General features: G+C 39.2%; 3 protein-coding genes across 6 annotated transcripts; 1 reads left to right on the forward strand and 2 right to left on the reverse strand.

The window, feature by feature from the left end:
* Positions 1-3,800: 3,800 nt before the first annotated feature.
* Positions 3,801-13,101, reverse strand: btk (Bruton agammaglobulinemia tyrosine kinase). 4 transcript variants are annotated; one of them, XM_086301061.1, is made up of 20 exons: positions 13,001-13,101; positions 11,394-11,471; positions 10,416-10,467; positions 10,026-10,189; positions 9,796-9,903; positions 9,150-9,231; positions 8,913-9,038; positions 8,765-8,826; positions 8,489-8,676; positions 8,030-8,092; positions 7,788-7,842; positions 7,625-7,704; positions 7,170-7,297; positions 6,722-6,793; positions 6,140-6,311; positions 5,747-5,966; positions 5,559-5,623; positions 5,349-5,467; positions 4,772-4,929; positions 3,801-4,677 (listed from the first exon to the last, which is right to left on the reverse strand). In XM_086301061.1, exons 4-20 carry the CDS (start codon positions 10,164-10,166, stop codon positions 4,606-4,608), a joined length of 1,911 nt encoding a protein of 636 aa, XP_086157187.1. In that variant the 5' UTR covers positions 10,167-10,189; positions 10,416-10,467; positions 11,394-11,471; positions 13,001-13,101; the 3' UTR covers positions 3,801-4,605. The 4 variants fall into 4 exon arrangements, with proteins under 4 accessions (XP_086157187.1, XP_086157193.1, XP_086157203.1 ...); XM_086301067.1 differs by lacking the exon at positions 11,394-11,471 and having other exon boundaries at positions 10,026-10,184; positions 13,001-13,090; XM_086301077.1 differs by lacking the exon at positions 11,394-11,471 and having other exon boundaries at positions 9,796-9,900; positions 13,001-13,090.
* Positions 13,102-13,509: 408 nt separating this feature from the next.
* rpl36a (ribosomal protein L36A) lies at positions 13,510-18,827 on the forward strand. The gene is made up of 5 exons (XM_086301103.1): positions 13,510-13,632; positions 14,216-14,321; positions 15,209-15,276; positions 16,438-16,560; positions 18,747-18,827. Exons 1-5 carry the CDS (start codon positions 13,630-13,632, stop codon positions 18,765-18,767), a joined length of 321 nt encoding a protein of 106 aa, XP_086157229.1. The 5' UTR covers positions 13,510-13,629; the 3' UTR covers positions 18,768-18,827.
* A 93-nt stretch (positions 18,828-18,920) lies between these two features.
* Positions 18,921-24,216, reverse strand: gla (galactosidase, alpha). The gene is made up of 7 exons (XM_086301090.1): positions 23,897-24,216; positions 22,434-22,608; positions 21,018-21,192; positions 20,287-20,378; positions 20,028-20,189; positions 19,629-19,826; positions 18,921-19,432 (listed from the first exon to the last, which is right to left on the reverse strand). Exons 1-7 carry the CDS (start codon positions 24,055-24,057, stop codon positions 19,103-19,105), a joined length of 1,293 nt encoding a protein of 430 aa, XP_086157216.1. The 5' UTR covers positions 24,058-24,216; the 3' UTR covers positions 18,921-19,102.
* Positions 24,217-26,574: the final 2,358 nt, after the last annotated feature.

Raw genomic sequence — 26,574 nt, forward strand, 5'->3', positions numbered from 1 at the left:
ACAAAATTAAAGAGATTTCCTTTAAGTTGATTCATAGGTTTTACCCTACCAAACAATATTTGTCCAAATTTATGGCTGAAATAAATGTAAATTGTACCTTCTGTCAAGAGCAACCTGAAACAGTTTCTCATCTGTTTTGGTCGTGTAAATTTACGTGTAAATTCTGGAAGGATTTCCACAAGTTTATTACTGACTCTGTTCTCCCTAATCTTCAACTGTACTATAAGGATGTTATCTTTGGCTATTATAATTTTAAAGACAAGGACAATGATGCTTTCTTCTTTATAAATTTGGTTTTATTTTTGGCAAAATTTCATATACACAAAAGCAAAGTCCTCGGCAGAAAGCCTGAACTTCTTGTATTAAAAATGGAACTTGCACAATATATAAGGACAATCTCCTCATCAAAAAACACGAAGGCTCTCAAGACTGTTAACATCTGTAACCGATTGAAACTGCTAACTTGATTTTGGCTCTTGCAAACTTTTGTTTATTTATGTTCCCCTTGATTTATTTTATTTTTTGTACTCACTTTTGTCTTACTGTCTTTGTCACTCTTTCTGTTCCTCATTGTACTACCACAATGTTATCTTTTATGTGATCCCTGTTTTACTTGACTGTATGTCTATAATGTGATAAATAAAGTTAAAAAAAAAAAAAACAACTTACGAAGTCACAGTCAAGCTAGCCGCCCCGCCAGCCGCACCTAAAATGTGGTTGCACTACTCTTACGCATATTATGGTATAGGTGCCGACTGGCTTAGAAACGAAGTGTTTTCTGTCCTGACACTATTTTACTTCACAATCCACTCCCAGTTTTGGTTTATCTCCACTTTCCCCCCTGTGATCCACAGCCCAAATTACCGTATGATTCAGAGAAAAATAACAATAAAATTTGCCCAATTTACTCTACTGTACTCTTAATATTCTCATTTTTGAGCTCAGATTACAGGAAAACTGTAAGAGGTGACACAGATATCTCACTGGATTATGACTCTGGGTGACCCCCACTCTTCACACTGTCATCCACAGCAAAAATTACTGTACGGTTTTTGAGAAAATTGATAGTAAAGTTTGCACAATTTACTCTACTGTACTCTATATATTCTCATCTTTGAGCTCAGCTTACAGGAAAACTATAAGAGGTGACACAGATATCTCACTGGATTATGACTCTGGGTGACCCCCACTCTGCACCCTGTGATCCACAGCCAAATATACTGTACGGTTTTTGAGAAAATTGATAGTCAATTTACCCAATTTACTGTACTGTACTTTTAATATTCTCATCTTTGAGCTCAGATTACAGGAAAACTGTAAGAGGTGACGCAGATATTTCACTGGATTCTGACTCTAGGCTGTCGCCACTCTTCACCTTGTCATCCACAGCCAAAAATTACTGTACGGTTTTTGAGAAAATTCATAGCAAAATCTTCCCATTGTGCTTTACTGTACTCCACATATTAACATCTTTGAGCTCAGCTTACAGGAAAACTGTAAGAGGTGACACAGATATTTCACTGGATTATGACTCTGGGTGACCCCCACTCTTCACACTGTCATCCACAGCCAAATTTACTGTACGGTTTTTGAGAAAATTGATATATTTTTTGGGTTTTTTTTAATTTCAGATGGTCAAAGTAGTAATGGAAGCATTCACAAATAAACCAGAAATGACATTTTTGACGACAAAAAAAGAGATGGCCCAGGCACGAAGGACATTTGCACAGACAATACTTGAGGCCTCCGGTGTGTAATATCTTCTTCAAATGGACATATTTATTTGTGTCAAACTGATGAACACTAACACACACACACACACACACACATATATATATATATATATATATATATATATATATATATATATATATATATATATATATATATATATATATATATATATATATATATATATATATATAATTGTTTTATGTTATCTACAACAAAGTATTTGACTCTGTGTCTTAAAGATTGTAATTGATTAAAACATAGAATTATTTACTTAATGTGTTTATGAAAGTTCATATGTTTTTGTTTACAGATCCAATGTGATAACCGCTGGTTCCATTCTGAATGCCTGGACATGACAAATGAACAGCTCAGCAGTGCTCAGAAGACAGAGTGGAAGTGTGTGCTTTGTGTAACCTAATTCCACACGCAGTGAAAGCTACTTGAATAATCTGCTTATAGTTGTTATTGGTGTTTTGAGGAACACATGTGTAAAACACAATGTGTATAACATTCTTGCTTTGTGCACGTACTTCAAGTATTTCCTTTTTGATTTTTTGGGTTGATTTGTGTGATGACAGATAATGAATAACAATATATCTAAACTGTGTAGTAGTAATATGAGAAATCAGTAATCTGAGAAATGTAATTTCTCACCCTGACCGGTTGAGGCAGATGGCCGCCCCTCCCTGAGCCTGGTTCTGCCGGTGGTTTCTTCCTGTTAAAAGGGAGTTTTTCCTTCCCACTGTTGCTCATAGGGGGTCATATGATTGTTGGGTTTTTCTCTGTATGTATTATTGTAAGGTTTAACTTATTATGTAAGTGCCTTAAGGTGACTATTGTTGTGATTAAGCACTGAATAAATAATGTCTAAAACTAAAGTTGCTACTTGAGGTGGTGTGTGAATGACATTTTGAAAAATTTAAATTGTGTGTGGAAAGAAATTTCTTGTAGTTAAGCAAATACTTCAATGAACTCATTTTGTTTGGTAATGGAATAGGATTTAATTTTATCAGAAATCCATACAGTAATTTTGGCTGTGGATCACAGGGTGCAGAGTGGGGGTCACCCAGAGTCATAATCCAGTGAGATATCTGTGTCACCTCTTACAGTTTTCCTGTAATCTGAGCTCAAAGATGAGAATATATAGAGTACAGTAGAGTAAATTGGGTAAATTCTGCTATCAATTTTCTCAAAAACCGTACAGTAATTGTTGCTGTGGATCACAGGGTGAAGAGTGGGGGTCACCCAGAGTCATAATCCAGTGAGATATCTGTGTCACCTCTTACAGTTTTCCTGTAATCTGAGCTCAAAAATGAGAATATATAGAGTATAGTACAGTAAATTGTGCAAAGTTTACTATCAATTTTCTGGAAATCCATACAGTAATTTTAGCTGTGGATCACAGGGTGAAGAGTGGAGATGGCCTTGATTCAGAATCCAGTGAAATATCTGTGTCACCTCTTACAGTTTTCCTGTAATCTGAGGTCAAAGATGAGGATATTAAAAGTACAGTAGAGTAAATTGTGCAAAGTTTACTATCAATTTTCTCAAAAACTGTACAGTAATTTTTGATGTGGATGACAGGATGAAGAGTGGCGACAGCCTAGAGTCATAATCCAGTGAAATATCTGTGTCACCTCTTACAGTTTTCCTGTAATCTGAGCTCAAAGATGTCAATATGTAGAGTACAGTAAAGCAAAATGGGAAGATTTTACTATCAATTTTCTCAAAAACCGTACAGTAATTTTGGCTGTGGATGACAGTGTGAAGAGTGGGGGTCACCCAGAGTCAGAATCCAGTGAAATATCTGCGTCACCTCTTACAGTTTTCCTGTAATCTGAGCTCAAAGATGAGAATATATAGAGTATAGTACAGTAAATTGTGTTAAGTTTACTATCAATTTTCTGGAAATCCGTACAGTAATTTTGGCTGTGGATCACAGGGTGAAGAGAGGGGTCACCCAGAGTCATAATCCAGTGAGATATCTGTGTCACCTCTTATAGTTTTCCTGTAATCTGAGCTCAAAGATGAGGACATTAAGAGTACAGTAGAGTAAATTGGGTAAATTTTATTGTTAATTTTCTCTGAATCATACAGTAATTTGGGCTGTGGATCACAGGGGGGAAAGTGGAGATACACTAAAACTGGGAGTGGATTGTGAAGTAAAATAGTGTCAGGACACAAAACACTTCGTTTCTAAGCCGGTCTTCACCCATACCGTAATATACGTAAGAGTAGTGCAAACACATTTTCGGTGCGGCTGGCGGAGCGGCTAGCTTGACTGTGACTTCGTAAGTGAGGGCTCACTTGACCGCAGTTCGTAACAGCCGTATCCATTTGAGGGTGTGTTTACGCGTTTGTTTTCAGTTCGGTGAGGATAACGCCATCCGTGAATACAGCAGGTCTGTCGCATGGTTGGAAATTTTCATTCCATCTTTTGCACATTTTCATTTTTAATTTTCATTCCACATGATGATGTTTCAAACATTTCAAAGCCTGGTATACTTGGCTTTTATTTGTGCAATACATATGCGCGTACAAAGCTTGTTTAGACATGCAAAGATGTTTACACATTCAACAAATATTTCACAAAATTCACTACATACATACAAACTCAATCCGGTGCTCTTTAATAAAATGTACACAATTGAAATGCTACTCTATAGGAATGTACTTCTACTTATGGGATGGAAAGGATAGTATAATCAGTGAGCAACAGTGATATTCACAGTACACATATTCACATTTCAGAGGACTTCGCTGTGCTGTTACTTTCACTGACTGTTATCTTTCCAGGGGCATCTGAAGATACGACTCTGTGGGCTTCTGAGTGAACTGTCGATGTTTTGTGCTGATACATTATTCGGAGTCCTACTGGAGCTCATATAGCAGATCCTGAACAGTCAGCGCCAGCTCCTGAAAGTTTGGTCTCTCCTCTGCTTTCTGAAAGGAACAGCAAAGGAAACCTCTAGGATTAGGGCCAATATTAAATGTCAACTCAACCGAGAGTTGCAATAAAATATGAAAATTCACTTACATCAAGCCAGCAGCTTGACATAATGCTGTAAACTCTTTCGTTGGCCAACTGGGGGCGAAAGAGGCGCAGGCCCCGGGACACCTGGTCCACTATTTCCGTGTTGTTGAGGCGCTCATAAGGAAGCCGTCCCAGAGTGTACACCTCCCACATTAAAACCCCTAATGGATTATATAAATGGTTAGAATTTAAAATCATTATGCTTTTATGCAATTTGAGCAAACAAAACAAAACAAAATATAAAGGTCAAAAATAGATATCAACAGAACAATAAAACATTACATGCATAAAAATATATATTTTTAAATGAAGGTATTAATGCATTAATTGTAATATAAATTCCCAATGTATGTATTTAGTTTTCCATTTAACTATTTAATTACAATTTTAAAGAATACTTTTGTTAGCACATTTATTTTCCCTATGTATTCACCAAAACTGTTTTTATACAGTAGAGTAATTATTAATTAACCTATTAAATCATTTGCACCTTTATTATTTTTAATACTGAAGTTTCTGTGTCCACTCACTTTGAAGTACATCAATAAAACAGTAAAAATATATACAGTATATTACTTACCATATGCCCAGATGTCAGACTTACTGCTGAATTTGCAGTAAAGAAGGACTTCGGGTGGCGACCAGCGGACAGGGAACTTTGAGCCAACCGAGCTTGTGTATTCATCATCTAAAACATACCTGGAAGGTTTGGAGGAAGAGGATTTTAATATTATGCTGATGATGTACCAGTGTGTCTTGTTCTTTTTGCAACTTATGTAAAGTGTTTTACCTTGATAGCCCAAAGTCAGTCACTTTGACAGTGCCATTTCCATCTACTAAACAGTTCCTGGCAGCCTGGAGATAAAACAAACAATGCTTTTGGTTCAGGAATAATCATTAAACCTTCAGCGTTATCTTTGGGTAGCAAACAGGATTTTTCTTTTTTAAGCTTTGACACAGTGGATCATTGTCTCTCACCAGGTCTCTGTGGATGTACTGGTGTGACTCGAGGTAGGCCATGCCCTCAGCGACATCTTTACACATCTCTAGCAGCTGGATGCTTGTTGGGTGCTGCTTCAGGCCCTCCTTGAGGTATGTGAGGAGGCAGCCGTTTGCAAGGTACTCGGTCACTATATAAATAGGCCTTTGTTTGGTGCACACGCCATAGAGCTGGACCAGGTTCTCATGGCGAAGCTTCCTTGTTTGAGCAAAAAGAAGAAGGAACTTAAGCACTGTGAGCTGGGTTTCCTCAAAGACATTATAGGAACTACCATTCCCAGTATGACAGATCAGTTTTATGAGTCTTGTGCACAAACAGACTCATCTTAGAGTGAGTTAGACATTCAGCAATTATCATTTAGTTGTGCTTACATCATGATTTTTGCTTCTTCTATGAAATCATCTTCTGACATGGAGCCCTCTTTAATCATTTTAATGGCCACATCATGCTGTCCCTGCCACTTCCCATACTTCACCACTCCAAATTGTCCAGATCCCAACTCCTTGATGAAGGTGAGGTAGCGTGGGTCAATCTCCCACACACCTACGTCAAACAAGAGAAAATAATTGTGCTCTTTTAGCATGTAACGACCTCATTAAAATAACTGCTTGACACGTTGTATATATCTTTTTAGCGCTGCTGCTGAGAGATAAATGAGATGCCACTCTTGGTTACCATAAACACTAGAAACATTTTTCCTTTTATCAAACTAAAAACCAGGTAATCAGGTGCACAGACAGAAAACCATTTTTAATCTTCTGATCTCATACTAGGCACAAAAGTGTAATAACTTTGCCAAATATACTAATAGAACAAAACACTGTTAAAACAATGATCAGTATCTTACATGTTAGCTTTTATACACTCTCTGAAAGCTGTTATAATAAAAAAGAATACATTCATAATCCAAGAAAGCAGGTGTAATTAAATTTCATCTGCAGTCATAATCTTACCATAACCAAGGCCTGCTGTGGATGGGGGCCGTGCCCGGTTAGATACGATGTGTTTCAGTCTGCTAACCATGCCTAGTGGGGAGATAACAAAGCCACATTACCTATTAAGATAGTCATTTTTGAAAAGATGACTGGAATATGAATTGCAAGAATGAACTAATTCATTGAGCTTTGACATGTGAGTGAAAGGGCTACAGAAGACGTTAAAAAAGAAAATAAAAAGCAACTGTAAATTTAAGTTAAATAAAGTGGAGATTAATAATAAAAAAAGAATAATTAAACCCACAAAATTTCCAATGGCCCCCTACCCCCCACTCAAACTTGCTTATGACTCATTTCCTTTTTCCTGTTACCGTAACCAAATTTGAAAATGAGTTTATTGTGTAACAAATACCACAGTATTAAAGCTGAGACTATGTATCCATATGGCCCGGGCAGTTATACTGACCTGCTGCGTTGTGCTGGTGATAGTTGATGAGCTCTGCGATGGTGTTAAAATTATGCTTTTCTGCCAAGTAATACTGGCTCTGCTGGGTGGTGCAGATGTTATAATGTCGGCAGCTTCCAACAGCTTCCCTGTAGAGAGAAGAGTAACACGGGTGGATTTAGTTCGCACGTTTTCACTGGAACCACCGAACAGGAATGATTTATCATATATGCATAATTAGGTAAAATCTCCTCAGTGTTCTGAACAGGGTAGCTCAGTCTTGGAATTTAAAAAAAAGTACCGCAGACACATTAGTCCTAGTTTTGCATAAGTCATTTACATCTCTCTCCCTCTGTGGGCCACTGTTTCCTCTTTCATTACAAACAGTTCTTCTTTTCATGCGTTCACACATGACCGGAGCGAGTGGATGCACTATATAAATGGTAGCAGTGTTTAACACCGCTAAGCTTACTCACCCGCCACCCCTTGTGAGCAGAGACACAGTGTATTTCCCAGCCTTGCTGGAGTCCCGCACCAAGAAGCCTCCATCTTTGTTCTGATTACAACAACATATTTCATAAGTTTTGACTTAAACACAGTCCGGAAACATATTTTTGGCAATGACAGTCATGGGTTTACCTCAGCCTTTAACAGTTTTTCTGCTTGACTACGGTTCATATTCTTGCAATACCAGCTGTCAATAAAAAAAATAAACAATTTTTAATTCTTCCTGAATGTTGTTGTATTAGTTCAACAATAAGAAATGAATTAGAGTGCAGATAAGGAACCAAGAATGAGTTAGGTTAAAAATAATAAAATGTATAACCATATGTGACATTAATACACCTATTTAGGGGCAAAGCAATAACACTGATACTCACTCGAATCTTTCTAGCCCATCTTCAGCTTCTACAACATAATTGCTTGGTATATAACCCTCTTTTCTGGAAAAGAAAAGAACATTAACAGATGGCACATGCAAAACGTGAACTTCTTCTTAACACCAGCAGATTCTAACTTTTACAAATCATTCAAGTGAATCGTATATTATATAAATTCATTTCTACTTGTTATGCAAAATTTATGAACTAACGAGCCGTGTAGCCCCGGAAGCCACTTTTTGAACGTTCTCTTATATAAATGATCTTTAATCTGTGTGCTTCAAAATCATCACTGATTATCTGTCTTCCTCATTATAATGCTTGCAGTTGGTTTACTTTAGCCTCCACTGTAAGTTTCCAGAGTAAACTGATTGCGCTTGATTTTTGATTTGTCTGATGGGCTACGTGCGGTCACACTCTTCTTACGAGACATCTTTGGGTCACCTCTAGTCAGCTTACCCATATTTGTCTCGAGCTCTCCACCAGTTTGCATCGGACTTTTCCAGGATGGTGTACTCCTCATCCTTCCTTAGCTCCAGGTCTTGTGGTGTCATGGGTGTGTAACTGTACTCAGCTACAACAGTCATGCCTGCAGAGGACGCTGGTGGGTCAGGAGGCTGTGGAGGTAAAGGACGAGTAGGCTTTTTCTGGAAAAAAAAAAAGATAGCTTTTTGTCATATAGAAGAAAACAGTGTGTACTTGGTGAATGTTCATCTCATAGTCCTAGGTCTATACCTCTGCTGGGGTTGGAGGAAGCGGCTTCCTTGTTGACCTTCGAGATAGCTGTGATGTCACTCCTATGAAGGCATTATTAGATATATTAATTTAAAAGTTTAGGACCTGATCATTTTAGACTTTAAACTAAGGGGAGTCTAATTCTCACCATTCTTACTATCAAGCACTTTGCAACCCATGGCCTGTTTAACTTCCTGGTGGCAGCACAACCACACCCCATCAACCCAGAAGCATGGATGGTACTTCTGCGTCAGATCGCTGTTGAAGCGCACCACTGTACACGTATACGGCCACAGAGTTTTTCAGATACACAAGATATGGTCATGTTCATGAAAGATGATACGAGATACGGTGACGAAATGCGAGAATAGACATGCACACTTACATTCTTTGAGCTTCTTTATCCACACAACCCGGGTGTCTTCAGTCTTAGAAAATATATACAGTGGCCCTTCATCATAAATGACCTGTGGAAAAATCCACAGCGGAGCAAGACGGCAATTTTCAGTATTTTTTTTCTTTATTTTTTTCAAGTTTGGTATTGCAGAATAGATTGCTGCAAGTGTGGCAAAAGTCTCTTCAAATGCGTTAGCGGAAATTCAACACATGAACCCACGAAGTGTTACTTTGCTTTTTCTTTAATTAAGACATGTTTAGCTTGAACTTTTACTATTTATGGCAACATTGGCACTAAAAGCCCCTAGCTCATCTGAGTGTGAGAGGAAGTTTCACTTCTTAACAATTAACTTTCACAGTGTTAACTATTGGAGCACCGAACAGTCCTTGGAGAGCCTCACTCATGCTGCTGTGTGCTGCTCGTACGTGTTTTTTTTAATAGAAAGTGTTTGTTGTTCTTTTTCTGCAGCTCTATTCTTATATAATCTTCCTGTTATGTGTTCTGGCCCGAAGCTAAACAGCAGTGAAAGCAAGCAAAGTGTATATTTTATATAAAGTTTAATCGGGTACAAAGCATTTGCATTTGACTCTTGTTTATAACTTCAGTAATGAAAATTGGATTGAAAAATATCTACCTGGAATGGATACATGCGCTCTTGTGGGGCATTGGGCTCTGGCTGGACTATCTCTACACACTTGATCTTCTCTAGGTCAACTGACCCTTTCAGACCTTTTCGCTTCTGCTTAACAGAAGAGGAAACAGTCAGGTAAGTCCAAGATAAAGAGCCAAGTGTTTATTTGGTGGCCCAAGGTTGCCAGCCAACATTAATATGAAACGAACCTTTCTTCAGTTCTATATACATACCATTTTGTCTGTGTCAAAGTCATAGTAGGATATTTTTTCTGCTGTGAGAACAAACATTCTCTCTTTGTAGTTTAAAGGTGAGGTCTTCTTCTTCTGTTGAGATCTTTTAATGAAGACTTCTTCCAGTATAGAGTCTGACATGATTCATTCAGGATTCAGCTGCACTGGAACAAGTGACAAATGGATACGTTTAAAAAGAGTAATCATGGCGTAACACAATGCTTCTCCACTAAACAGCATGTTCACACCCCGACTACAACAGCATCTGTAATTCTGCTGAGAGCTGTGACTGGCTCAGCATTATGACAAAGCCTCAAGTTTTGCTGAACTTTACACTTATTCAGTGTTTTCGTTTCCTTTGAAAAGCATTTTAAAGAATGTAATACCTACCCACTGTTCATAGAGTTGGAGCAGTGCCACTGCAACAGGTGAAAGTGGAGATCTGGAAAGAGATGAACAGGCATGCAGTGTTAGCGCATATCGCTGTGTGATTAGGTGTAGTTTGCATAAGCCCTGCTTTTCCTGACAGCAACATCCTCGGTTTCCAACATTTGCCTCTGTGGCACATCTGTTTCTCTTAGCTGTTACATCCTGGTCATCTGGATACAGTATTTAACTCCTCTTTGCCTTTGGAATGGATATCAAGTGCCTGATTTGTTGATCCAAAAACCTGGCTAAATACAGTAGTATAGTTCTTTCATTTTATATAACTATACAGTCTAGACATGATTCATTTTTTGTTTTACTTCTAAATAAAATTTGTTTGCTGGCAAACATATCATGTAATATATCACTCCTACTATCAGAAGGCTTCCTTCCCCTCGGGCACATTTATACATTTTACCACGCACATAAGATAAGTAGGCAAATGAAAAAGGCTCTCTTTTTGCTTTATGGCAGTGTAGTGTGTCTTGTTTGCAGCACCTCCTAACCACCAGCGCTGAAATGAAACTTGCACCTCCAAAACAAGACACATTGATAGAATCTGAGTGAAGGGGAGCATACAATAATTAATTGTTGTGGAAATTAGTAACATAGCGACATTAACAGCCTGATATTTTAGGGGAAATATAGCTAGCTGAAACTTAATTCAGTATAAATAGTACTGCAGTGACGGTACACGCAGAAAATCACGACAACTGATGAAAACAAAGCTGAAAGATATTGATGATAGGTTGGGAAGCAAAGGCTTCTTTGGTTCTGACCAATGCAGAACTAAAACTAAAATCTCACCAAATGACCAGAAGAAAAGCCAAGGTATTCCCGTCACCACATTGTTCTAAAAGTGCAACAAAAGTGCACCAATGTGGGGAAGTTATTTGTTACCGGTTACCGCTCAAATGTGAACTATCAAATTCTCAGACTCACCCTCGTTACACGGCCGAGCGCTCACTGTGTGTCAGTTTCTGTCAGATGTGTGCGCACTTCAACTCAGCCTATTTTCAGCTTAGTGAGAGAGAGAGAGAGAGAGAGAGAACTTCCTTCTATCATCTGAACTGTAACTGTGGCACTACGAGAAGCTTCTGTTGCTCTCTGCTAACAGGGAGTCTGACATTTCTTCACACTCGAGTGACACTACCTGCTGGTGTTGTTTGTGCCTTCATGAGCAGACAGAGGTGTTCCCTATTCTGTGAAACATTGTTTACTCATTCCTCATTTAACACGACCCGTCTTTTCTCACATCACTAACTCGAGTGAAGGTCAAAAAACTCTGAGGGCGCACGCCCAAAACTTTGATATGTGCCTCTAAATCAGTGAAGCCTTTTGACTGAAACTGTGCAGCTACCAATGCATCATGGCTACTCAGAGGAGATTATTTTTTTGCCTTTTCTGATGGGAGTTGACTCATGGTGGCTGACACAGACAAACTCATAGGGAAGTTGCATCAGTATTGCTTTGCAATATGAAGAGAGAAGAAACCCTGTGGCCTGCACCTCTTCTTACCTGACAGTATCTCTCTTTTAAATTTTGCTGTGCATGAGTTGGACATTTGAAAAGCATGTAATGTACCAGTTTTGGCAGGTTCCATTTGTAATTTTACTCTTCTGTGTGTGACCTAGACTATATAATCTAATACAGGCCAACTGTGTCACTACACCCTCTGTGTGAAAGGCAATTAAGTAGCAAATAAATCATTATAAATGGTCATTATTGCATTTTTTTATTCTAAAGTGCACAAATTTTGACTGCATGATGTCTGATGTGAATGACACAGCAGACACAACCTTATCATGAAAGACTAATGTTAACAGGAACCTGTAAAGATGCTGTGTTTCCTGGTAGATAAGTGCTATGTGCAATAAAATGCGTACTTGTGTATGTGTGTTTGCGTGTGTCTCTGTGTGAGCATACGTAACAAAGAAACAGACAGAGAGAAAAAAAGTGAGTAATGTCACAAGACTGATTCTAACCACAAAGAATACTCAGGCATATTAAAATACCACATAAGTTTAACATTGTGGTGACTTGTGAGAACTATTTGTCAGGATACGAGAATTTCCTATGATGCACACGTAAGTATTAAAAATGACAGTTCAATGCAAGATACCTGTCATGGAGAGTCAGTAACTGTGTGAAAGTACAACCTGATTAGCGATAGCGATTTGCTTTACATTTAACCAGTTTCTGCTACAAAGAAAGCACTTTGATGAACAGTGTCAGTGTGTGCACATAAAGGATTATCAGCACTCAGCACACAACAGTACGTTTATGTCCAGAAAACATTCAAAACTTTATACATCGTTAGACTTTAAGCTGAAAATGTCACTTGTGGATTCATAATTTCATTGGTTATTTCACAGGATTTGCATACAAACGAAATTACAGTGGGTTTCAGTTGAGTACTTGCACTAATCTATGCTACTTTTGGCCTCGGTCTTTCAGATGAAGTGTACTCAAAGGTTGCTTCTCTCATTTATAGTTCTATGAACAAAGTGCGACTAAAAATACTTCCTTTAGAAACAAGTGCTGCTTACCCAGATGTTGAAAAATGACACACATCAGACAACTGCAGATGCTGAAGCTTGAAGAGTGGCATGGACCTTTGCCTCAGTAGCTGGCTTTCCATAAAATGTGTGTTGGTCTGTGATGCAAGAAGCTTAAAACACACCCACAGAGAGGAATCGACAGGGCTTACTTCCCCTTTTTCTTGCTGCTAATTTTCATATCAGCCTTCTGGACAGTTTTGGTGATAAGTGGAAGCGGGCTAAACATTAATGCAAGGCCATATTTGGTTGTTACATATAGTTACACTGTAACCTGAGTGGATTTCTTAGTTTCTCACCTGCTTATTACGTTGTTAAAAGATATTTCAAAATGATAACTTCTGCAGGCATTAAAGCCTTTTCACTGTGAGTAAAATGTATAGCTTGTGTTTTAGTATATTACTGACCCACTGAGTTTTGTCAGGTTTATGCTGTTCACTCCATGGCTGTCACTCTCCTTAAAATTGGGGCCGTTTGCAGTCTTTTCATGGTTTTGGCTTCTTTGCATCTCCGGCCGCTAGGGGGCAGACCTGTCTACGGCTGAGGTCTATTGAAGGGGCGACTTTAAGAACTGCTTCCGGCCTCCTTCTTCCTCTTTCCCTCTGCATCGGGTTGCAGCCATGGTATGCTACCATTACACCTAAAACAAATCTATCTCAATCCTGCCGATTAAAGTACAATTTCTGTATTTGATACACCCGGTCATGTTGATAATGTTACAATGTGCGTAACGATGGCGGTATTGGCCATCTTTGGTATATTTAACGCTGTTATATTGATGGATGCTATCTTAGTGGCGAAACGCCACTGTTGGTTTTTCTACTCCAACCGGCCTTTCTGTCAGAAGCGAAAAACTAAACAAGCGAAACATCACAATCAATTAACAGCTACGTCAAAACGTGTTTTGCTTTGTAAAAAGTATTGGAGCGTCACTTGTTTACGCTGTTTTCATTAAAATAGCGATGCTAACGTGTTAGCTTGCCCCAACACTGCCGGCCACAGTTTAAATGATAAACTCGGTGCTTCTGTGTATTAAGTCAATTTCGAAAATGATTGAACAAAACTCTTTGATAGCTGTGCACTTGATTTTTCACAAGTGTTGTGAGTTTTATGGCTTGGGCCTGTTGGACGTGGCTAGCTAGTCCGCGTTGTGGTATTTTGTGTATACTGCACGTCTGCTCAAATGTTATTCTCTGTGTTGTGCAGGTGAACGTCCCGAAAACCCGCAGGACCTTCTGCAAGAAGTGCAAGAAGCACCAGCCCCACAAAGTTACCCAGTACAAGAAGGGGAAGGATTCTCTTTATGTACAGGGTAAATATGTTTGTCCTGTATTTAAGGGATGCACTGGTGTCTAAAGTCAAAAAAAGTGTCTGTATATAAAACATTGACCTGTGATCTGTCAAAAACATCTTTTTTAAGTGATATCAAGTCACTATGAGCCAGGAAGAACGTTCCTGTCGCAAAATACAAGCAGTTAAAAGTTTATTTTTCAGTAGATTTGATCAAGATTTTAGAGCAAATTGCACCAAATTTAACAGCATTTCCATAAATATATTTTAAGTAGCCAAACAAGACTGGATTGGGGCAGGGATAGCTCAGTAGGTAGAGTGGTTGCCCCATGATCGGAAGGTCGGGGGTTCGATTCCCCTTAACAGCTACCCTGAGGTACCCCTGAGCAAGGTACCGTCCCTACACACTGCTCCCCGGGCGCCCAATGGCTGCCCACTGCTTCACTGAGTGAATGGGTTAAATGCAGAGAGCAATTTCCCCACGGGGCTCAATAAAGTACAATAATGTACACTTTCTTCTTCTTCTTCTTGATGACGTGGATGGATTCTTGTAAAACAGGTCATTTCTTTATTTTATATATAACTCAGTAAATTCTGCTTACTACATCTACTAATACAAACAAAGATATACACAAAGTCACACGAGCATCAGCAGTAAATTTTTAGCACGACACTGGCCTCATCTATGGCATTATCTGATTATTTGTCGTCACATATTTTGATAAATCAATAGATTAGTGTCTTAGCACTTAATATATCTACAATCTTTTTCCTATCACAGAAGGGAAATTGTAAGATGTCTGCAAATATGGGCCAATATTTTGTTTTGAACCCATAATGCATCAGTGCATCCTTGCTTTATTTTATTAATTGTTCAAGTATGTGTTGACTAAACTAAATGTTTTTCAGGTAAGAGGAGATACGACAGAAAGCAGAGTGGGTATGGCGGTCAGTCTAAGCCGATTTTCCGAAAAAAGGTAACCATGGCTTTCTCATTCAGTGCTGTAATAAAAGTATGTCCTTTTCCAGATTTATATTTTTCTGCTAATTTTGTCACACTTTAAAGTTTGAGATCATCATCATACTAATTGTTTATATTATAAAAAAATAACCTAAGTAAATAGAAAGCACAGTTTTTACTTTGCCCTGTGTGAAATCATGATTTAAGTGTAATTAGCCACATTTTTTGGGTAGTTGAGTAAAATTTCAATAGCCTCTCCCAGGCCTGAATACTGCCATATCTGTTGATATGAAGAAGTCACTTACTTCAATGTGTTGTACAGGTTTTAAGTTTTTAAAAAATATCAAAAAGCGGCACATCACGCCACAATCTAAAGGAATTAAGAAACGATGACAAACAAGACATTGATGTTATTAGTATGAAAAGGGTTGCAATGCTGTTCTCTGGCTTTGGAAACATGGAGAGAGCCATGGTCCACAAATGGAGAAAACTTGTGGGCAGTAACGAACCTTCTCAGGAGTGACTAGCCTATCCAAATTACTCTTAACAGCACATCTATGGCTCATCTCGGAGGTCGCAAAAGATCTAAAAAACTTGCCTCAGTTAAGATCAGAGTTCATGATTCAACAGTGGGGAGAGAGTTGACAAAAATGGCGTCCATGGGAGAGTTTCAAGGTGCAAACCATTACTGACCAAATAGTTTCACTTTCGCCCACCCTCCCCCTCCAAGACAGAAATATTCTGTGGACTGTCGAGAAGAGTTGAAATTTCTGGAAAATGTAAGTAGTGTTAGATCTGGCACAAAACTAAAAGCATTTGATAAAATATACCAATCGAACATGGTGGCAGACGTGTGATGGTCAGAGGCTGTTTTGCCGCTCTGATTGATGGATCTATGACTTCTGCTCTCTGCCAGAAAATCCTAAAGTGTCCAGCCATCTGTTTGTGCTTTTATCTGCAAGTGCCCTCGGGTTATGCTGCAGGACTGATCCAAAACGCAACAGCAAGCCCTACTCAGATTATCTTTATCTAGTGTTAAAATGCTAAGGTGTGACAAATTCACAGGAAAAATGATCATGAAAAGGGTAAATACTATCTCACAGCATTGTACTGTTGGATTGATCGTGTTGAGATATATGTGAGGGGAAATGACACTCACTGAAATACTGTCAAACAGGCTAAGACTACAAAGAAGATTGTGTTGAGGCTCGAGTGTGTGGAGCCCAACTGCAGATCCAAGAGAATGCTGGCCATCAAGAGATGTAAGCACTTCGAGTTGGGTGGTGACAAGAAGAGAAAGGTAAGACTCACATATGTCCCTGGTATTGTAAAGATTGAAGTTAACTATTCTTTACAACATATTCTTTATATTAACTTTATTTCAGTAGTACTTTTCATAGTGGGTTTAATCTCGGCTAAAGCTACAGTTTGGTGTCAGAATCATCCCACAGAAATCTGTCATTAAAAATATTCTGACTTCTTATATTTGTAGGTAATTATTTTGTTACACATTTAATAACCTCATGTTCATAACCCACTATTAGTTTTTCATGCGACATATTGACATCTTTTATGTTAATTATGATAAATTATGGAACCAACACGGTGACAGCTATAAAAATGCACATTTTGCATATCAGCTGTTTTTTCACTTAAACATGGATTTCCTGTTTGGAAAAAATAGTTTGCATAAAGCTGTTGTTACACATGCACACTAGCTTTGCACGCTAAAGATGGATATTGCAAGATATTCAAAGAAGGTGCACGAGAATGCAAACGTTGGATGCAGTTTGATCGGATATGTAATTATCTTGAGCCTATTCGCTCTCTAGTCGTCCCATTTCCTGTCAGAATTATTTGTTCTGGCAATTGTTTAATTCTTCAGATGTACATATAAAAATATGAATTTTAGAGTATTTGTCGGCGCTTCTGCCTAGGCAACACTCTTCAAGAGGTGGAAAAATACCCCAACAGTTTTTTCCAGTAGTGTGAAAGCGTCTGACACGAGCTCTGTGTGTTAGACGAGGGAAAGGGCCAACCCTGACCATGTCCGACTCGATTCTGCCCACCCTTTTCTGATGTAATTAGTGAGAAACCGCTTTTGAAATTGAGTTGTGAAAGAGGCATGTGTCTGCATGTATGAACGCATTTCACATGCTATAGCACCAGAATTGCATTAGGAAATGTTTGTTTGCTACACTTGATAAATGTGCAGCCCAGCTTGGATTTTAACTGGAGCATATTTCGCTTTCAGTGACAGATTGTTTTTCTTTTTGTTGTCGTTTTTTGTGGTTAGTGGTAAATTGTATTTGTTTTGATGAGATGGTGACTCAGGGCTGGCTGTTGATTTATTGTGGTGGTTAAAATACGATGCATGAGTTGATCTCAATATATATACTGTCAATACAGTTATTAGTTTTTATTTATTTTTACAAGGTTTGCTGTTGAGCTTGTCGTCTTTGTTTTTTCTTCCTTCAATAGAAGCTCTAATACATGATTCTCAAATTCATGATTGGCTACCTTTTATTTCAATTTCAAATCTGACATCTGACCCACGTTAAACTCATGGACTGAACATACACACACCCACAATGGACAACTGTACCCTCAAACACAATAATAACATGGACTGAACTGAACTCACAACCACTAGCACTTTATATAGCCTCTGTAGAAACTATCTACACCCTCACTTATCTTAACTGCACTACTGTATAGCTCTGTGTAAATAATCATTCTGTACATTCGATAATCTTTAATCCTACAACTGTTTACAACTTGCATAGTTCCCATTTCTGTATAGCTGTATATCTCAGATTCTGTAAAGTTATTTATTTCATATTCTGTATAGTTTTTCATATTTATATCCTGTTCATATCCTGTACATAGCTTGTACTCACTACAGCCTGTACATACTTATAGAATATTCACAACATACTTCATACCGTGTACATTATAACATACCATAATAGACCCATTTCTGTAATATACTCACATATCTATACTATTGCTAATATATATTGTAATATATCTATATCACTAAAGCACTTCTGGATGGATGCAAACTGCATTTCGTTGCCCTGTACCTGTGCATGTGCAATGACAATAAAGTTGAATTCTATTCTATTCTAATTCTAAATCACAACAACAGTTGCCTCAAGGTGATTTGGCTCCTGTGTCCCCCCATAACTCAGTATTCATGTGTTGGGTTACCTCATTAATCAGACTTTACTCTATTTAAAAGCTTCTGTCTTCCTCATCAACAGCACAAAAGTTAAGTCCTATCCACTCTGTATGCATATGTGGCAGGACTTTACAACAGGCTGGTAAAGCTGATGAATGTGAAGATACTGGGTTTTATTTAGTCTTATTCAACTACAGTACAAAAGTCAGAATTTAATTATAAATTCATGGCAGTCACCACTGTAAAGTAATGCAAATATAAGTTGCACATTCTCACAAATGTTTCCCTCTGTTTTCTTACAGGGCCAGGTCATCCAGTTCTAAACTGTGGTCCAGTCATATGGATGAAGTTGTCACTATTTTCAATAAATGGATCCAAACATACTTTTGAGTGTTTGAGTTGAATCTTTTTTTTCCTTGTACAAAAATTCAAGCTTTGTCTCTTATGGTAATTTAACCTTTCAGTAGTCTAGACAGTTAACAGCAAGTGTTTAATTTATTGGATATAAATGGGATGAAGTGTGATCCATTTCCAGGCAGCTTTAATTTTAATTCACTAAGATTTACACAAGATAAACACCTAAAACTTATTCAGCTTCATTTTTTCCCAGACAATTGAGATATTGTACACGTCTCGGGTGCGTTTAACCACCTGAGGACTACAAAATGGTGTGCTTTCGTCTGACAAATGTACCCTGCCAGTTCAGCTTGTGAAGCCTTGTGAAATCGCTGCTGATGGGAGTGACAGTCAACAGAGCTGTGCCTGAAGGGTTGACAGATACAATTATTTTGCTCTGCTGAGTCTGAACTCCCATCTCCTTGTACTGAGGCAGGATCTGTGTGACGTTGCACTGCGGGCCACAGATCTTCCAACCGGGGGCAGCCCCAATGTTGAACCCTCGAGGACCACCTGTCTCCAGTTTGTTCAGCACAGCAACAGCCAGGCGGTTCTTCGACAGCGGCCTCTCCCACACTTCAAAATTGTTCCCCTGTAGAAAAAGGGGAAGTCTTACTGGTTTATACCTTCATCTGCCATTACCCACACTGATCATTTGTAATTAATGCTATAAAGAGCCTGTCAGGCTGATCACAAACCATGTAGCATTTCTAAACAGCAACGACAGGCTACCATAAATACTCTGAGCTGCCATTGCAGAAGGAGTTCGTACTGAGTCGCACACCCACCTTGGCAGTGCGATATCCCTGCTTGCCCATTGAATCTTGGCTGATGTCTATGATGCGTTTGTTCTGCAGGAGCTCCTTGGAGCGAGGACAAATGTCTCTGAGATCATTGGACATGAGCAGAGGAGATGCCATGATGGCCCATAACGCCATCTGAGACTCCTGCTGGTCGTGACTCAGGCCAAAGTTCCCAATTACAAGCTAGAGAAATAAATTCAATATGTAAATTCATAAGCAAATCAGGCTTAGTGATGATGCTACAGTGTGTCCACAACCTACAAAAATGTCTAAATACAATAGTAAGTATGAGGAGATTTAGATTAGCATTAGATAAAAAGAAAAATAAGCAGGTTCATGATAGTAAAACCACTCATGTCCAAGGCCTTCAGTAGAACAAAGTACCATATCGGGGTCATTCCAGCCTCCGGGTCCAGCTGCAGGGACGATGATGTCCTGATGAGCGGCAGTCCAGTCCAAGATGGATTTGACGGAGCTCCACGAGTCGAACACGTCATCAAAGTTGCGCCAGTGATTACAAGTCTCACGGATAGCTGTGTAGTTGGGCTGGAAGCACAGAAATGCTCTTTATTTTGAGTATACTCCATTATTTTTGCAGCATCTTCTACAAAACACCAAGTTAACCATTAAAACAAGTTCTCACCTGTTTTAAAGGCCACTCGTACAACGGCCACTCACAAGAGTACAGGATAGGCCGTCCAGTGTTGTTCAGTGCTTTTGACATGTTTGTGTAGCCTTAAACAGAGCAAACATTTAGTAGTTAACCCTTTAAACACCTTAACTGGTAAATAAAATGATGTTTAGGAAAGAAATTTGACCTCCTGTATAGATGGAGAGTACATGTCCACATTGTTTGTTTGCGCGTATATTTTTATATATATTTTATATTTTATATGTATTTTTGTAAGCAGCTGGATAGCGTAGTGATAAGACTACACGAGTTGGAGACGCAAGTTCGACTCCCGCCTGGAGCGTATGTATCCAGCTACACACCTCATGCTAACCAAGCCTACAGCAGAAAGAAACAAAAACAGAGAGATGAAAAGAGCTTACATGAAACAACTAGAAGTGTTCGGAAGAAGACTGCTTTCACAGGTACAACACACATGCTACGGCAAGGGGGAGCCAGGATGCCAGGTCAGGGGGGGAGATATCATCACCCGAGATTGGGTACCAAGTGGGAAGGATCATTAAGAGGAAGATTGTAGCTAATCCAGGCCAAATATGGCCTGAACGGTCACGAGGTCAAAATGGGAGATGCCCCCAAGAATGGCAGAGGGTTTTTTTGTACGTTCATATATGTGTCTGTATGTGTATTTATACGGTGCCTGTTGTTCACCTTTGTGGCACTGCCAATCAGAAATAGAAACTCACCCTCTCCCAGCAAAGCCCGATTCATGAAGCAACCATCAAATTTGAGCAGATCAACATCCCAGTCAGCAAAAGTCTGAGCATCTTTCTCGTAGTAACCAAGGCTCCCAGGATATCCAGCACAGGTTTTGTCCCCCACATCTGCGTAGATACCCAGCTTCAGGCCATTAGAGTGGATCTTAAAGCATAAAAAAATATCAAAGATTTGTTGATTCATCTCAGTGAATGACAAATACCAGTGACATCCATTTTCTTTCACTTGTCCAATTCAAGGTCATATGGGTGCTGGAGCCCATCCGAGCAACCATGCCACTGTGCCTGTGCACGCTGGAAAAAGCTTGTACCATATCCCTTTAAGGGTTAAATAGTAAATGGACTGACATTAAACCAGTCACACACACTTTCATACACTCCCACTCCAATGAAGGCAACAGGGGCAACTTGGGGTCCAGCATTTTGCCCTAAGGATACTTAGACATACAGACTGGAGTAGCCAGGGATCGAACCACTAGATGACCTGCTCTATCTCCTGAGCCACAGCTGCACAGGCAAATTGCTAAAAAAGATGAACCCCCCAAAAAGCAAACAGATCATCCCAAGGGTCTACTTTACTCAAAAAAACAAACAAACCACTGATTCTGCTTAAAGCATAAACTTTCTGAGCAGGCAGTATGTTTCTTCCAGTAGGTGGCAATGTTGCACAGCTCTAAACGTGATTCTTTTAATACAGAACTCAAGGTTGCCTTAGTGGGCCTAAATATATTCCTTTCCTGCTAAACAATATATTTTTAGCAATCTTTATACGTGAAGCCTTATACATCGAAATGCGCCTGGCATCATGGCTTCCAGCTCCTTTCTATTGTGAGTCTCCTGCGAAGAGAGTCAACGGCAGCACTTTCCTATCCAACACAATATGTGCTTGCACATCTTCCCTGGCTCCAGGTGCTATACTGGAAGGTAATTTGACAACAGATTCCACATCTGCTCCTTTCCTATTCATTGTGTAAATACCTGCAGGTCAGCTTGAATGGGTATATGATGAATATGTAATCACTTATTTCTAGAGATATTCAACCAGGGCTACAAGAACTTTTTAACATCTGAAATTTTAGACACGTTGTACTGACATGATAATACTGCATACCATAAAATCACAGCGGCATGTTGAACATAAAGTGGGTTTATCATTCTTTGAACTGTGTATATTATTCAAACTGCTGCCCCAAAGCTGGAAGCTACAATAAACGCAGTCACGTCCTCTCACATGGTCTCATTTTGCTTCTCCCAGCTAGTAAAGTATTTCTCACTTTCACCGAGTCTCTCTGAAGCTCTTTCTGTTTGATGTCCATAGAGGAATTATGGCATTAATACTATATTCACATCCAGACTTTTCATTCCTCTTCCATAACTAATACTCACATAGTCGGCCAGTTTCTTGATGCCTCCTGGGAATCGTTTGGGGTCTGCCTGCAGGCGGCCCTGGGCATCACGCTGGTGGGAGGGCCAACAGTCATCGATGCAGACGTACTCGTAACCGGCCTCTTTCCAGCCCTCCTTCACCATCACATCTGCCATCTGCATGTACAGATGCTCACTGCCAAGGCAACAGGAGGAGACAGGCGGGGTTAATATTAGCCGTTAGAAGCCAGTGTACAATGTAATGTGTAATGGATATATGGCACACACCAATATTTAGAGATGAAGGAGATATTATAACAGTGAACAAAAGGTTTGCTCAGAGGTGAATAACATTACGTTTTGTGAGGAAAAATATGCCAGGCACAAAAATGGAGGCATTAGTGAGGTTGAAAGCAAAACCACGTTTACGTTATCTTTAATTCAAGAAAATATATATATGTTAGATATGTTAACCTGTAATTATGACTTAACATATCATCATTATGAGAAAACCCTGAATGAACCCTGCGGTAGTGTTGTGCGAAACTGCAAATTTTGGTATCAATGCCATACCAAGTAAATACAAGGCCAATATTACGGATACCAAAAACAATACTAATGTTTTTCACATATAACGGCATCTTATGTAGGGGACAGCAGTGTGTCATTAGTACTGATCCAGTATCAGTGTAGGTATCGATATTGGCTTGATCTGCCCACTTCTACCCTGCACCATCAAGTACACCCGGGCCTAAAACAGACCTACTGTGATCACTTCCAGCTCCTCCAGAGCAGCTTTGAATGATTTTGATTACAAAATAATGCTTACTTATCCTCTATTGAGCCAGGTTGCTTACACTGACCAATTTATTATTGCTCAGTATATGTACGTGAAACTTTGGCTATTTTAAACGAGTTTTCTCATTTTTAAAGCCTTGTTTTATATGTGCATCATTTCCCCCCAACCAATCTGGACCTCACATATTTCTCCACTAGGCTTTAACAATAAATGACTTTTATGTTACAGCTGTTGCAAATTTTGCTTCCACAATACACAGTACTTGCTGACACCAATATCTCACACATCAACGTCCCCCAATGCCTGAATCCAGAGAACAAAGAAAGGCGAACTTAATCAGCTGTCAACGACTATTTCAATCACGTGATCCTGCTCTTATTCTTATGACAGCCCCTCATAACGAGTTCCTCCGTACTTGTATAAAAATACCACACTTTCAAGGCAGATTAAACATATAATGAATGGTGAAGGCGTGCTTACTAGTTGTCACAAGAAATGTCTTTCCTCTTTAATAATACCTGATTACCTGGCTAAATGCAAATGCCACTTCCTGTAATCAATGGTGAATTCTTTTAGGTGAGGTTTTTAAATGTGTTTCAGTGATATGTTCAGTTTTAACAGAGTATGTAGGCTTGTGCTTTGATTTAGCGTACATACACGTCAGGATAACCGGATCACTTCTTACCTGATGCAGTTATTTGGGTCCGTGTCACAGTCGATGTTACACATGAACCTCTCCCAGTGCAGCCAGCCCATGGTGGGTTTCAGCGCCAGACCATTGTCCAGCGCCTCAGCAGCAGGACTCATTAAGCTGATAATTACGAGAAGACAGGCAGCTCTGCTCATTTTAGATTTTCAGCTCGACAATAGTTGTGCAGTGACCGGCAACAAACGACTGTAGTTCTTTCACTATTCATTTCCTAGTGCCAAAGCCAGCCAGCCCGCCTCCCGTGGATGAGTGACACAAAGCTGGACCAATTGAATTAAAATGCGTCTGTTACCGTCCAATGACGTTGCTGGAAACCAGGAAGCGCCGGGATTTAACCTAAAACTCAGGTGAAAAACATGAAAAGTCAGGTGACACCACGAGGCAGGTGATGGTCTTGTGATTCACCCGAATACAAAAACATCGCCGCAACCACGTGATTAATTTCACACCTAATCTGGTAGATGGGGAAATAGTAAAGTTGATGCACATTTATAAGACTAAATTGGGTATGAAAACACTCTATTGTAGTAATTTTCCACCCTAACACTGTTTACACCGCTTTTGTCTCCAACAAAAGCTTTTAAAAATAAGCTTCCATCTCTCATTTAAAATGCCTGTCTGAGTCCCGCATTAAAGTATGCATTGCGTAGGACAGAATTTCAGTTTCCATCAGTATGCTTTAACAGAGATAAATGCATGTGGGTAATTTAATGTAGTAGAGCACATTGCCATTTTTAAAAATCGCAGTTAACTCCTATCATCATTACTGTCCTGCATGGAAAGAATTTTTTTATTTAAAGTTTTATTACTTTGAGGTTGATAGTTTTCAGTCCACTTAAGATCGAGTGGATTTGATCCTTAAAGAAACATATTCGAGTAAATTACCTTGTAGCATCAGGTACACCTGTGCACATTGCAGTGGGAATAAGTAGTAAGTGAATGAGTATTAACCCCCAGAGTGAAAGTATCCACTGCTTTGACTCCACCATGTCAAAACAGTGGTGCTGCATCTAAGTAGAAGCAACCCTCCAGAGATATAGCATGTTTTCTCCTTTGCATCTTTTTGGAGAAGGAGTTATACCGAGGCCAAAGGATTCCTCCAAAGCTTTGCAAGAATACTTAAAGACCAAAAAGCATCAAGGAGTGCTCACTGCCAACAGAGCTCAGTCCCACTGAACCATTATAGGGTTACCTGAAGACTAAAAAATTATTATAGGAACACCGGGCTTTTCGGTAACATTATGTTATCCATGTCAGCTCACTGTACACTATACAAAGACATTATTTTTTTACCTAGATAGGATTTTCAGAACACAATAACAGTGTGTTCTAAATTTGAAGCTGATGAAAAAGAGAAGTATATTTCAAAGTGATCTCAGACTTTTGGACCTCATTGTCAACTCCTGAGAGAAACAGCCTTAATTTCAGACTTTAATTTCTTCTGGTGTCATCCTAAATAGCTTATTTAGTTTAATGATTCAAGTAGCTGTCTTAACTTAATTGTCAGTTAAAACAATCTAATCATCTAATTTGATAAAAGAATTTCACTGGATAGTGATCAAAATTAGTTGCTATGTAAACCTTGGAGGTCTAGTTCAGGTAACTCAGTCTTTCAGGTCTTCCTACATACATACACTTTTCTTTTCTTTTTTTAATTTTTTTTTATTTGGGAAGTAAAGGGTAAGTAGATTAATCTAGGGAACCATCACCCTGTGCCCAAACTAAAGCCATGTTTTAATATAGGAGGTACTCAAATGTAAATGAAAACCCTTCACCTGATACTTGCATTTTCTTTCCATCAGACACTAAGAACAAAAGAAGAAAAGGACCAATTTACCCTGAGGAGCCCGCCTAATCAAAAATGCCTCGCACAGCATCAGCAATAACGCAGACTTTGTACATATTGATGTTGCTTCAAACTGTGTATTAGCTATGGATGCGAGACACTAATTTGTCTGCCGCTGACACAAAATGAATTACAGATAGCTTTCTTAATTTAGAGGTAAACGGACACCCTGGTGCAGAATTAATAATCCTGGATGTTTTTATTTGTGAAATCGTCTCACACACGCAGAGACAGCGATGAGTCTTGCATTAAATGTGCTACTTTGCTCTTTTGGAGAAATTTAAGGGACAGCTGCTACTGGTTTATTTGGCTGTCAGATCAGTTGTTTTGGGGTAGTTGCAAAGGAGAGGTGACATAATTTGAATCAGCAGACTGCCTGTGTAAAACCCCCCTGTGATCCTGCTGCTGACACTCCGTCTTTGTTGCTCATGACTCCTTGCATTCTGATATTGAGAGGAGTCAAAACAAATGACGCATCCCTGAGTTGGCACGCACCCAGATTATGACAATAATATCACCCCCCTGCTCCCCCCTCCACCGGTGGGTGCATGTAAAAAGGGAGCATTAATGAACACAAAACATGACCTTTCAGCGAAATGTCAAGGGTGCCCATTTCAACCCTAAACATTATCAGAGGCTTCACCCTGGGACAGGCCTGATACAAACAATTTGTCACATGCTATAGTTCATATCAGAGCCAGTGAGCAAAGGCGTTGGGGCTCTAAATGTCAGATTTCAATTTGACTCCCCTCCCAGCTGATGGATGGGCCAATCCAGCTCATCTGAATACACAGTTTTCTTCTTGTAA

The sequence above is a fragment of the Aulonocara sp. 'chitande type north' Nkhata Bay genome, linkage group LG2 (assembly GCF_057382095.1).
Source record: "Aulonocara sp. 'chitande type north' Nkhata Bay isolate Kocher_YH1m ecotype deep benthic linkage group LG2, A_spYH_male_GT1.1, whole genome shotgun sequence".
NCBI lineage: Eukaryota > Metazoa > Chordata > Actinopteri > Cichliformes > Cichlidae > Aulonocara > Aulonocara sp. 'chitande type north' Nkhata Bay.